This window comes from Buceros rhinoceros, unplaced genomic scaffold, assembly GCF_000710305.1.
Source record: "Buceros rhinoceros silvestris isolate BGI_N320 unplaced genomic scaffold, ASM71030v1 scaffold8617, whole genome shotgun sequence".
Taxonomy (NCBI): domain Eukaryota; kingdom Metazoa; phylum Chordata; class Aves; order Bucerotiformes; family Bucerotidae; genus Buceros; species Buceros rhinoceros.
This window is the reverse complement of record NW_010423906.1, coordinates 69,070-83,101: the sequence shown is the minus strand read 5'-3', so window position 1 is coordinate 83,101 and position 14,032 is coordinate 69,070. Positions and strand designations below refer to the sequence as shown.

At 37.5% G+C, this 14,032-nt stretch overlaps 1 protein-coding gene across 1 annotated transcript in view; it reads right to left on the bottom strand.

The window, feature by feature from the left end:
• Window positions 1–1,338: 1,338 nt before the first annotated feature.
• GPR123 (G protein-coupled receptor 123) overlaps window positions 1,339–14,032 on the bottom strand; it is a 63,233-nt gene continuing 50,539 nt past the window's right edge. Inside the window, exons 8-9 of the mRNA XM_010140595.1 lie at window positions 5,999–6,094; window positions 1,339–2,560 (exon numbers count right to left, since the gene is read on the bottom strand). Of these exons, the coding sequence (XP_010138897.1) occupies window positions 1,339–2,560; window positions 5,999–6,094 (1,318 nt within the window). The remainder of the gene's footprint in view (window positions 2,561–5,998; window positions 6,095–14,032) is intronic.

The window sequence follows — 14,032 nt, the reverse complement described above, 5'->3', positions numbered from 1 at the left end:
TAATAGAGAATGGTACTGACCCTATAATGCCCTACAATTCTGCAGAAATCATGAACACAAAGAACTTCTCTGAAGGTCAAATTTGCATTAAAGGATGGAGACAATTTGAAATTTGCTAGGGAATGAAATGAGTTTTCAGAAAGCAAGCAGCGAAATTAATAGATGGAATCTAAGAATGTGTTTTTTGGAAAATGAATGAACTTTCTTTTTCCTGACAACTCTGGACTACATTGATCATGTAACTAAATAGACAATATCATATATACAGTGTCTCTGAACTAGAATAAACTACTTTAAGAAAATAATGTAGTCCTCAAAGAGTTAATGATAACACTGCTCTATCTTAACAGATGTGGAAAGGTTATCATGAAACGGTTACGGATTTGTTCAAAAGGCATACTTTACAAAGAAGTGTAAAACTTGTCGAGACAATTGCTATTACACCGCACAGCGTCACATATAATGAGTAGTGCATGCTCTGTAAAGACATTAGAGTGGACCCTTATCAAAGCTATCATATAACCTTTACAAAGGATTGTGCCACTTAAACTAGTGCAGAGTGATTTTTTCCTGTAAATTTATAATGCTCTAGATTAATATCAATAGGGTTTTTCACAGCCTTGTACAACACTTTTTTTTTGTTCTTTTTTTAACACATGTAACACTAGAAAACAGCAAATGGTATATCCTGACATGTCATGCAAAATACAACCAATACAGCACCACAGATGTAACAGAGACATTACCTAGCACTTCTCTTCAACAAGAAAAAGGACAAAACAGACTGTACATTACACGACTTTACAGGCCATATGCTACAGAAGATCTTTAGAGGCAGTATCACTTTTGTAGATCTAAAAAGCTGTAATTTTATAAAATCCTGTTTATCATTTCTACCATAGTCACTTCTGATTAAAATCCATGGCACAGTAATAATATTTTGCTACAAAAATAAATAAGTAAAAGTTTAAGATGCTGATATGTTTATAAAAAGTGTCTGAAGTTACTATGGAATAAAAGTGAAAACAACGAATGAAAATGATGTATTCCTAAAGAAATGTCGTTCTGTGTAACAAAAGGATATTGCCTCTCATATGCAATTGTCTAGACTTCATTTTCTAATTATCTTTCAGAATAATTTTATAACTTTCTCTTAAAATAGTTTCACTTTAAAACTGTCACTCTCTCTCTCTTAGACTCTTATTAAGAAATGGAAATAGAGATGGAAAAGCTGTACAATTTACTAATGAGCTACACAAATGTAATCTTATTTAGTTTGGAATAAAAACAAAGATAATGATGATCTAGGGGAAAAACCACAGTATGATGGCCCATGAACTACACAGTAGTTTCATTTTTCCAAGGGCCAGTTTTGATATTTCCTGTACTATCTGAGCTGTATATCATGGCTTCATGCATGTTTCCCTTGAGAATCCCGTTGTGATTTGTCGTATTAAATGGCAATGACTGTGTCCGTGGGTGCATTTCAAAATGAGCTGGATGGTGCACAGTGTCACTTTCTGGCATTTTAGCACAACTATATATTACAGTACTTGCGTCGCTGCTTTCGGGCTGGTTGACAGTAGGATATGGATCGCTTTTTGAGCAGCAGGCCCGCCTGTGGCCTGACTGGCTATCATGTGTACTATGAGGACTGTCTGTATGTGAGCTGTGGATGCTGCCATCGATACTTGAAGGAATGTGATAGGCATATTCTCTTTCACCTGCAGACCTATGGCGGCTGAAATAACGTGGCTTAGTTCTGCTTTTCAGACATCTATGAATGTGCATATTGGGTCTGAAGGTTCCCTCGTTGTGGACATGAATGTGAGCTTCGTCATCAAGTAGCTGATCACAGTGCATTTTTGCACAACATGGTGTCACAGGTGAAAGGCAGTTAACATGATTTTGAACCGCTTGTAGGTTAGTAAGCTTGCAGTGGCCAGCCGCTGGGTGATTAAACACAGCTGATTTGTTGGGACATGGAGATTCCTGAAGACAAGGTGCATGAACTTGAGTGTCACCATTGACATTAACCTTTGGGCGCACATTAACTTGTACAGAATAGGTGTTTCTTCTAGATGGACAACAGGACCACCAGCAATGCCACACATCATCTCTCTTTGCACAGTGATGGATCAGGATGAAAAGCCCCAAGGTCACACAGAAGGCTCCGTAGAGACAGCTAAATATCATATCCAAGAAATGACCTTGAGATACTGCAAGTGCTCCAAAGGTCCAAGTGGCAGTAAACAGGAACAATGTGAATGCTGCAGCTCGCAGCTGAGCCTTAAATGAATGCTCATTTTCCAATAAGGAAGAAGAAATCATGGAGCAGGACGCCTGGGGAACAGACATCGAGTCTCTAATATGACCATGGCCCACCTCAGTACTTTGTATCCTCTGCCGGTCTTCTGTCTTTTCCTTTAACTCATACTTGCGTTCAGGATGGCGCTTCAGTTGCACGTACGTGCAGAGAAAGTAAATGCAGGTGACTAGCACAATGAATGCTACTGGCCCGTAAAAAGCACCGAGACTAGGCTCCCATGCCATCCAGCAGCTGAAAATAACAAAAAAAGAGAGTCAAGAAATTTTATAGCCCACATTAGGTGTGATGGATAACTGTCTGATGGGAACCTGAGCTTGTCCCAGATCTTCGGATCTGTTTCTTGTGGAGAAAGGGGCTGTATCTATAATACCAATTAAGCTGAGGCATCTCTTTCACATTTTTTTAATAGAAAGATATTAAAGCTGAAGATTTCCGAGAAATGTAGGTCAATTTAGAATCTAGAATTGCGGTGGAGCATAAGACCATTTATATCAACCCTTTTTTCTACTATTAAAAACATCAGTGCTAATACTTCGATTAAAAAGCAAATGAGGCATGGTTTATGCAATCTGTGTGAGCAATAGAAATGTACAGATTTCAACGGTTTGTATCAATGAACTCTGATACAAACTCTGAAGCCTGAAGATTGTTCTTACAGAATTTTCTTATTCTACTTGCCAAAGTAGAGAACAGCCTGAGTAATATGAGAGGCTGAAAAAAGACTTCCAGTTAAACAGTGACTGCTTTCTGCAGTGAGCGGACCCAAATGATATATATGCCATTTCTGAATTCTGCCCTGCTTCTGAAATTCCTGGGAGTTAATTTACATCAATTTGAATGTCCTCAGAAAAATTAAGGAAAATGATGGCCTCTTTGTGATACACTGGTAGCATAATATTATTGTACCACGGATCATTATTTGCTAGGCTTTAAATAATATGACCATAACTGTTTCAGAGCAGCTTAAAGTAGTTCACAGGCCAATATGAGCTGAATAAGCCTCAGTCAGATGCATAATTTAGTAGCAGTCTAACAGGAGTGTCCTGAGGATGAATGATCTAATCAAATAAACATGGGGGAAGAAAACACTTCTGGCTAATGAAATCCCAGATGGAAACTGGGAGAACTTCAGTCAGGGGGAGAAGGAATATTTGCCTACTTTTTACTCTTCTCTATGATCTGCTTTTAGCCATGGTGACACACAAGGAACTGAGCTGGTAGTATAAGCTAGTACAGCTGTTACTAGGTTCTGCCACTCTAAATATTGCATGGATTTCTGGAAAAAGGAATAAATTACTTTTCTCTTGGACTAGAACAAGAAGTAACGTGCTTAAACTGCATCAAGAGAGACTCATATGAGATTTTTCAAAAAGTTTCCTGGTTGTTAGGATCATTAGGATAATACGCTGTTGGAATATCCATTATCAGAGCTTTTAAAGCACCTCAGATAAATAACTGTCAGGAATGGTTTGAGTATAGCTAATTTCCCACTGGGTCAGAAAGACAGACCAGGTGATCTGTCATGATCCATTCCATCTCTAAAAGTGACACTGTGTGACACTTCATACTCATTTAGGCATGTGTGATTGGTTGTAGTCCCTCCAATACAGCAAGGAATCTTCCGATACCACATTCTTGTCAAGCCAGGAATCATCTGCAACTTACTACAAAAAGGGCAGAATGGATTTTTCTCCCAGGATAGGAACCCGCTCAAAAGAGGCAGTCCACTGGGTATATATCACAAGAAACTTCAGAATAACTACTTAAAATTTGTAAAATTTGAACCCTTAACAAAATGTATACACATTTATTAACGAACTTAGAGAAACTCCAAGGAGTCTATAGTCTGCTGTCAGACACGCACATTAAAAGAATGATCAGTTTTGATTTGGGTTGTTTAGTCTGGGAAAGAGGTGGCTCAGGATTGACCTTATAGCTCTCTGCAACTACCTGAAAGAAGGTTGTAGTGAGGCAGGGGTTAGTCTCTTCTCCAAAGTGACAAGTGATAAGACAAGAGGAAAGAGCCTCAAGTTGGGCCAGGAGAGATTTAGGTTGGATATTTGGAAAACTTTTTCTCACAGAGGGTGGTTAATCACTGGAACAGGCTGCCCAGGGAGGTAGTGGAGTCCCCCATCCCTGGAAATATTTAAAAGATGTGTAGATGTGGTGCTGAGGAACATTGCTTAGGGACCCTGGCAGTGCAGGGTGAATGGCTGGACTTGATCTTAACTTGATCTTCCAACCAAAATGATTATACGATTCTATGAATACTTGAAGTACTTTTGAATGCTGCACGTTTGATGCAAAGTGGAGAATGGAATGCTCCCCAGTGGAACAGTCTCCTGGGATGCTCTTATTTCAAGTGGAATCTTATAGTGGATCACTTAAAAAATCAGTTCCACGAAGTTTGTGCATCTACATTTACTGTACTAATACTATTAAAAATGCATAAGGCATATAACTCAGTATGCTGTTGTTGAATGAGAAGCTGTCTTGTTACTAAGTCTCAGAACCATGCCTCACTTGTGCCATTTTCTATACAGACTGTGGTAACAGGTATTGACTGGCTATGATTAATATGATTAAAGAAGTATAACCTTTGTAACTGCACCAAAATAAAAAAGTCTCACATGTATGAACATAAATAATTGAGTCTTTTCATCGACTGTTGATTATAAATAACTGTCTAATTGGATAAATTTGAATAAATATATGAATATGACTTGGGCCCTAGGCAGAGCAAACAGTTAGCCATGGTATGTACTAATTTATTACCAGAATTTAAATTTCAATTACCTATAAAAATGCCTTGAAGAAGCCAAATGCTCACTTACAAACCATTCTCCTTTGTTTTCACTTTTCTTACCCAGAACATAACTAGTTTCAAATGTATTACAATAGATGCTCAAAGCAGTAACTAAGAGTGATGTCCTGCAGAATGCTAGTATTGGCAGAGTACTAGTATATCCAGTAGTGTGCCAGTCATTGCCACGCTGATCGTGTGCACCGAATATATTTACATTTGCAGTCCAGTTCATTTACTGCTACACTTCTATGGAAAGACTTACTGTACGTTATTGCTGTCTCATGTTTCAGGCCAGGAATTAGTAACAAGGTGATGCCTGGACAGCTTGTGGAGGTATACTGAACACTAACACACTAGTAGACTAGAGGGCTATATAAGGATTGCAAGACATTGTGACTGGAAGATTTCCAGAAAATCCAAAACAATCGGTTTTTGAGGGAGGGATGGGGGTGGGGAGGAGGGATTTTTACTTGTCCCTTTTCAGCATAATTATTTGTAAATTACTTTAAATAAGTCACCTGAAGGATATCAATCCAAGTTATATAATAAATAGATAGTATTTTATTAATTAGTAGATCTATTAAATATGCTATCCATTAAGTGTTTTTAATATCCCTTCATTTACTCAGATGTAAATGAGGAGTAAGCCTGTAAATGAAAAGTCGTTCTATTGACCGTGGAGTCAAATTGATAGAGGTGAAGCAGCAAGCCCCAGACTAAGAGATTGCTCTTTTATAGCTATTATTTAATAAAATTTCATAATAAATGTCATCCCAAATAGCATGTCTGTACCCTTTATGAAGTCAGTTACATTTATCAACATAAGTTAAAGAGTATGTTTTCCTTAAAAGTTTTATACTTACTATGGTGCATTGCCTTCAATCCCATAATTATTGATATTGGTTGCTGCTGTAATCCCACATATAATAAAAGGAACTCCACCACTAATCAGGTAAAATCTGTTGAGAGATAATATCTGATATTTTAATTTGCCTGACTTGTAGTCAAATACCGCTTTTTAAATAATTGTACCTTCATGAAGCATCTTGAGTATACAGTATTGCTGAAACATTAAACAAAGTCCCTAAAACCAGAAAAGCAAAGAATGAAGTATTGTCACAATAAGCACTGCACTTTATGAAGCAAACAGCAGAAAGATTAATATTAAATATTTATATGGTCCCACTTTTAACTCGACTTACATCTTTAGTAAATGTAGTTACTATTGCAGTCGTATGAAGAACAGAACCTTGTTTAATGAAAGAAACTACATCCCAAATGAGGTTATTCCACTCACCTAGGTATTTATATTTAATAGTTGTTAAATATGTAAGCATTATAAATTAAGAATATTCAGACAAATCATCTGTATTCACTTAAACCTGCAAATGTTCCCAGGGAAATTCAGTGAAATCACAGAAACATAACTCTGTTGTGGCAAAAGGAACGAAGTTCTGTTAGGCAAAGAGAAAAGGAACAGTCCACTTGGCAAAATGTCTTTTTTTCTGCACAGAGGAGCAATCTGGAGAAATCAAGAGGGTTAAATATCCCTTTGCAAATAACACATTTTTCTTCAGTCATTCAACACCCAGCCTTGCAAACACATTAAAATGTGAGGGCCTCTAAGACTTCAGCAAGATCTCATGAACATCCAAGAAGAATGTTTACAAAGTGTTAATCTTTCTCTAAAGACTTGTATTCTAAGACTGAAAGCACATAGTTTCACAGCCCTTTAATGGGTTAAATGCCACTGAACTACTTGGAAGCAGCAGTCATTCCAAGGTGTGATCATTAGGCTACATTAAAGTCCTAGGGGATGTCTCACTGAATTTGGCATCCTGCATCCCTGTGTCCAAATCCAGCAAAATGAACCATCATCACATTTTCCATTTATATAAGCAATTCACAAAATTATGCATGGAGCACAGCACTTCACCACTGCAGTCCCTGAGGTGGAGAGCACTGGCCCTGTGCATGGGAGGCTACAGCTGGAAGGAGTGCTGCTCAGTGACAAAAGGGAAAACGTTCCACTAAACCTAGAAGCTCAGCTGGTTCTCTGAACATCCTGACTCATTTCCTGGTTTAACCAATGCTCTTCTGTCAGTAGACAAAGCTAGTTTCTTTTCAAGCCACTCCTCCGGTGCGGGAACAGTATGCAGGGAGACAGACTGTTCCCAATCACTGCTACTATGCTGTTCCTCAGGACTAAGAGGAACCTGATAATGTGCGGGACACCTTTTGACCGGAATCTGGCCACTAGTTTTCTATAACGTGCTATAAATATTGGGAAATTTCACAGCTGTTGCAAAGCATGATTTTTTACAGAAACAAAGTTATAGTAAGATTAAAAAAATCAGCATTTAAATAAACCCCAGAATTAGTGTTAGAATTCCTTAACCTCTTTCCCCCACCTCCTTCTGAAGCAGCATCAGAGGCCAGGCCCTAGAAAATTTCATGTTAACATTTACAGCCAATCTTTGTCCTAATGGTCTAAGCTGTAAACAGAGCGGAGAAAATCACCCTCCTCATTCATCAAAAAGTCCTTCAGATTTTATAACTTCAAAGTCATTAAGTATATATTTTTTCTTCAAACTTGGCTTATTCTGTAGAGCTCAACAAATTCCAATGAACAAGCTGCCTCCTTACAAAATCCATTCATTCACTGCAGTTTAATGATTGTACATATCTTTTGACTTGAGCATGTTGAATAAGCCAGCTTAATAGCTTATTATTATTTTTAACAAAGACATGTTCAATGACATTTTTGAAATTCGGGAAATGACTAGTCTAAGCAATGAGGCATAGAAAAGTTAATCCAAATTTATCTAAGAAATAGTAAGGAGCAGAAAAATAGCAATACAGAAGCAAGTATAGGAAACTGCACTTCAGACTCATCTGAAGTGATTACACCATAGAATTTACCTACAATGCAACCTATAATTTCATTTTTTGCAGTGCTGCCACTTTTTACAGATGGGATACGTACATTTAAATCATATCCTTATCTAAAGTCTCAGAAAAGCCAGTATTTGGGTGTTAGATAATCTGCTCCACATCTCACACTTTCAGCAGGCTGAACACTACAACAGTGGCATCAGATGTTCTGGAAGCACACAGTGCTTCAGAAATGTGGCAAAATGTAGCCAAATTCCGGTCCTGGCTCATTACTAAGAGGAAGAAAATACATTCTGGAAATGACATAAAGTGAAGTTGAGTGATTCCAGTGTGTTTGAGGTGTACTGTACTGATAGCCAGCACAGGACACTTCCTCTCCTGTTTCATTATGGAAAAAAAAAAATATATAAAATAGCAAATAGAAATGACAGCGTATACGAATGATTCATTATTGGTGGATTTGGGGTTCTCGAAGAGTGAAGGGAAAAGAAGTCTACCAAATAGAAGTCAGCAAGAGAGGTATGGAATTAAAATAAACGAACAGAAAATGTAATCAAAGAAATGGAAGTGAAATTGTAAGAGGAGGAGTGCATACTCTTGCCCATTTGTGTGAGCTGATGGATACCTTAAATAGTATATAAAGAAGACAAGACCATACTGGAAAGTCACCAAAGACAAGAAACATTGTTCAAGAAGATCCATATACATGTAGTGTTGTGAGGAAGTACACTCAAGATTAAGAAAGTTGGACGAGTCTTTCCAAACATTAGTTTCTACGTAATCATTAGTTTTTAGCAATTTCTTCTTTTTAACCTGATGAGATGATTAGGAGAAATAATTTGTAAGAAAAAGCTGAATTAGAATTGATAGGTCATGAACAAAAAGTGAAGAAAATGCAGATAATAAATAGCTATGCTTCATACTTCTGGAAAACCTTTTATCTCAGACAATCAAAGTGCTTTATAACATTAATTAATTTAGCCTTACTGCCTCCTGTGTGGTCGATAAAAATTACTATCCCTGTTGTACCAGTGTGAAGCAAGGAGAGATGAAGTGTTCAAGGTCACACAGAAAATATGTTTCAGAAGGAGACTTCTTAATTCCAATCCTATGTTTAAACACAAGGCACCTCTCTGTTACTGTAAACGAAGGGACTGGGCAAAACATGGCATCCAGGAATTTGTCTCTAAGCCCGAGAAACGCCTCTATGAGTTCAAGCAGGAGCAAAAAGAATATAATCTTATCTGAAGGATCCCCTGGTTAGGGTGTTTCCCTCCCAGTATTCACTAAGAGTTACCAATGACTGTCTGCCTGTTGCAAAGCCTGACTTGCAGAGGAGGAACCAGAGTGTGCTATTCTCTGTGCACTTTAACACTAACATCCACCGGTATTTCACGTAGCACCGCCTGGGCATGTACACAGAGCTTATTTTCCGGACCAGTTAAAGTGGCCTGAGTGCAAGGGTTGTAACTGGAGAGATGCTGGATTCTGCTGCTTTTGCTGCTGCAGCCAACTTTGGGTGTCCTTCAGCCATACAAGAGCAAAAATTAAGGGGCAATGCTCCTGTTCAGTAATGCCCATTGACAGAACAATATAATAAAGAAGTACTGGAAGGATAAACCTTGCAGACTGAACAAGTATAAGCTTTCCAACCATCTATATTTGAAAATAATGATCTTTTTCCTACACTGTTTGCCCAACTTGTATATACTACTTCCTCTCATGACTATCTTTTGGTTTTAAAGCTTTAAAGGTCCATACCCTTTGGTTCACTAACCAGCTTTTGTCTTCAAATTACCTTTTTCTACTTCTGAGTTAATTTCCTAATTTTCCTCATTAAGTCAGTGGGCTGTCTCGTCTTCATAAAGGAATATGCAGTAACTTGGGACCCACAGCCAATTTCATCTACTTCTGTTACTCTTCTACCATTCGAGAATACAGGCAGTGACGCTTAGGCCAGCAGTAATGTAGCAGTAAGAAGACAGAAGAACCCTGCTCTGACAGTGTGACTATTAGGATGGAGCCAGCTAACGCAGTGTTTGGCTGCAGCCAAGATAACTGCGCATGCAAATCTTAAAAGCCTGGGAAGCCACAAGGAGAAAATTGGATCTTTTTTTTTTCAGCTAAAATTTGATCTTGAAAAGCAGTTACTTTATATAATATTTTAAAATTGTTTTACTATTTTTTAAGTTTACTATTACTAATTGTAAACTATCTGTAGGACAATTTGGGCTTTGAAGCAATTGCCAGGCACTTACTTCAACAGCCCTTGGGAAGAGTTCCTAAAATTTACACATTGCTGTTGCTGGCCACCCAGGGGTGTTCTGATGATTCCTAGCAGGCTTTCACATCAGCAGAGATTTATTTACTGAAGCTCATTCTATCACAACTTCACTACTATTGTTATCCAAGCTAATTAGACTAAAGCTAGTCCGGTAGCCTTCAGCATGCTGCACTCACACCTCTTGGCTGCAATGTAGGCAACACCCATGACCTGAAAACCAGGCTATGCAGGCTCAGGCAAATGACATGCAATGATTTGTGGGAGGAAGAATCATGCTCTTTGAACACTAGATGGAACCCCTAATGTCCTGTTGCAGCTTCGTGGGACCAGCAAGTACAATATTTTTTATTACATGCACTGACGTAAACACAAAAAATCCCCAAGAGAGCAGCAAACACTGCTTGAGGTGATGTTCCTCTGTTGACATCATGGCTTACTGTTTTCCATCTTCCTTTCAGCAAGAACTCCTCTTATAAGGCAATCCCTACCTCAGAATACTGGGAGCTACATAGCCAATCTGATAGAAATAGGATAATGTCAGCAAGAATGACTGCAATAGCCTGCAGGCAGCATCCATTCTGCTAACTTAACATACAGTACATCCTAAGTTTATTTCCATAAATATTACTCGGTAAGTCAGCAAGTAAAAGCAGAGTTCTACCAAGGGATGAATTTCTTGCTCTTCTCTAGACAAGAACTGTTTCCTGATTAAGAACCTTGACCCTGGAATGAATTCTTCCAAAAAGGTCCAGACCTTGCCTTTTTGGGTGTAATGCAAGACTGATTTTAAGTTTTTTTCTGCAGAGGCTGGCAGAATGGTAATGTATCAAGAACTGATTTAATAGCTTCCAATAGTCTTTACTGCAGACATTACTTGATTAAAATGTGTGTATATTTAAAACTATTCCTCTCTGCATACACAGGTCTAGAAAGGTACATATTAGATATATAAAGATACCAGTGAAATATCAATTATTTTCCTTTTCCCCAGTACAAAAAAAGATTCATTTGTTTAGCTCTGTTTACTTCTAGGGCACAGTCCATGTAGGAAGGGATGTCAATCTATTAGCCACTTGCAAAATAAACATGATAATAAAAGAGAAGTCTCAGCAAGATGACTTTCCCCTTTATTTTTCCTTGAGCTAGGATTTTATTTTAACATTTTTGTGAAAATAATCCACACAGAAAATGGTCATTAGCTTCTGAGCTAACCAGATGCCACAGTTCAAGTATCCAGCAGAGAGGCAGACAGGTAAGTAGCTGTTCTGCAGAAAGCTGAATTTACAAGCCTGATTTTCAAACTATTCTTCATGAATTTTTCATGCATCACATCATTTCATGGTCCTTTTTCCTGCAAATTTTGATAAAATAAAAATAAGACTTTGTAGAAATGATTGTATTTTGAAAATTACTTTTCATTTAAGAAAAAAAAGTAGTTTTGAATCTGATTCCCAGATAGTCTTGACTTATGAACATTCAAATACCATGGTAATTTTGCTTTATAGCTTTGCTGAAGAGACATCACTTATATTTCTTACATTTTTTTTTCCCCCGTCTGCAAAGTAGAATACAAACAAGGAGAATATATGAAAAAAAAATTAGGAAAACCAATCTACTAATCCTAAAATAAACTTGAATATTGCAAGTCAAACTCTAAAAGGTAAATAATAGTAGAATTAAAAGGTGTATGAAAAGTATATTTTCTGCCTTTATATAGCAATATTGTTATTCTTTCTAACTGCCTGCTCAGTCCATATCTTTTTTCCATAAGGCATTTCACTCATTCAGCACAGAAGGAACAAACATCACTGGACAAATAGTTATTCATTTTTACATATACGCCTTCTTTCTAGATCCTATTGCAAATTAAGAACTTCACAAACATTAATTAATTTTCATAATGTCCTTGTAAGAATATGTACGATCTTCTCCATTAGAGGCAAAGACTAAAACACAGAGAGATGAGTGACAAAAGCATTAAAAAAGGTCTGCAGCAATGTTTGCTCAACTCAAGATATCTAGGCTTCCATTCGACAAAACTAGTGTCTAATTTTTTATTAAAATTGGCCATGAGATAGGAGCTTAAATGCTTTGCTGGATCTGCCCTTAAAGACTCATAATATGGGAAGCTGAGCAATAAAGTGGGAGACTGTTAGTCAGTGTCAGAAGATATGAAACCTCACCTATCAAACGGATTCAAAGCCACGTGCCTCTCTCACGTGAGCACACTGCACTAGATATTCATACTGAGCTTCTCTTCCTTTCCGTCTGTGTCAGGTGATGTCTCATGCACTGCCAGTTATGTAGCGTGAGAGCTTAGCCCCGCCCCAGAAGCCAAGAGGAGGGGCTGAAGCTATTTCTACTCAACGTGGTTAGCAGCCTCCATAGCTAGCTCAGCCACTATGTCTACTTGGTGTTTTGCAGATGAGAAGGAATTTACAGGCTTGCAGTACAGTTGCAGTTTGTTTTACCATGACCCTGTAAGACAGTCTGAGTCAAGAGAGAGAAACAAAAGTGCATATACCAAAAAAATTTAAAAAAAAAGAATTAAAGAACTCAAAAAAATGTTTAGATAAATTTTAGAAGAAAGAGAAGGGAGTTTCATTTACATAGAGATAACTATTGTCCCTTGGTGAGCTAGACCAAGTTGAAGAGCCATTGTATCTGAGAAGCAAGAAAGACCTTGCCTTTTTCTTTTCTATTTTATTGGAATTGCCTTGGGGCTTGTTGGAAATCAAAGAGAGAAATGATTCTTACAGTGCATTGCATGCTGCAGTTTAGCTCTGTTGACTTCTACTCCTGCTCAGGATTACTGAATAAATAATTTAAGTCAGGGTAAGGAAGTACTCATGCTGAATGTACTTCTGAAGGAAAGAAGTAAGTAAAATATTAAGCAGCATGTTGATGAGAAAGAAAATGTATTTATTAGTATTTCTTAAGAAGCTATCTGTATTAAAAAAGTTTAAAAGAGCATGAAGCTCATAGAGTGAGAACTGGTTTTTATGCTTGGAGAGAAATAATAAGAGTAGAAATAATACTCATGCTTTGAGTATTTTCTATTTGCACAATCATTTTATCCCTAGGAAAAACAACATGACTTTCAAGTCTATTTCCACAGTTAATTCCTAGTAGTAAAATGGCTGATACTCTTGTTCAGAGCAATTTATTCCTACCTAATTTTTCAAGGCATTTGACTGCTCCGGCGTAGAACTGTTAGCTGAAATTATTTTGTAGTTCCAGCCTACCGAATCAAATACAACTGCTCCACTGAGCATTGCAGTACACCTTTGGAAAGTCAATTACCATCAGGACGTCCTTCTGCCTTTCAAAGGGGAGAAAAGAACCATTAACCTATCAACCCTCATCAAGACAAAAATTTCTGATAACAGCCTACATGTGACAATGCCATTTAATATAATACGAAAGTGAAATGAAAAGTAAAGCATGCAGAGATAGTAATAAGTGCCGTACCCTTATATTGTCACATATTTAATACTTGATTCACATTAGATTAGTATCAATGTTTTATGACTGTCAGTAGAATCACCTTGAATTTTAAACAGAAAATATGGATTTCTTTGGTTTTACTCGATGTAATATTTCATTAAGCCTGACAAAGGAACCAAATGAAACGACCAGCAGAAGGAAATATATTTCAATTTGGATCCACTGTGAAAGTCACTGACAGGGGGTTCCGGTCTATGTTCTCCTATGACTA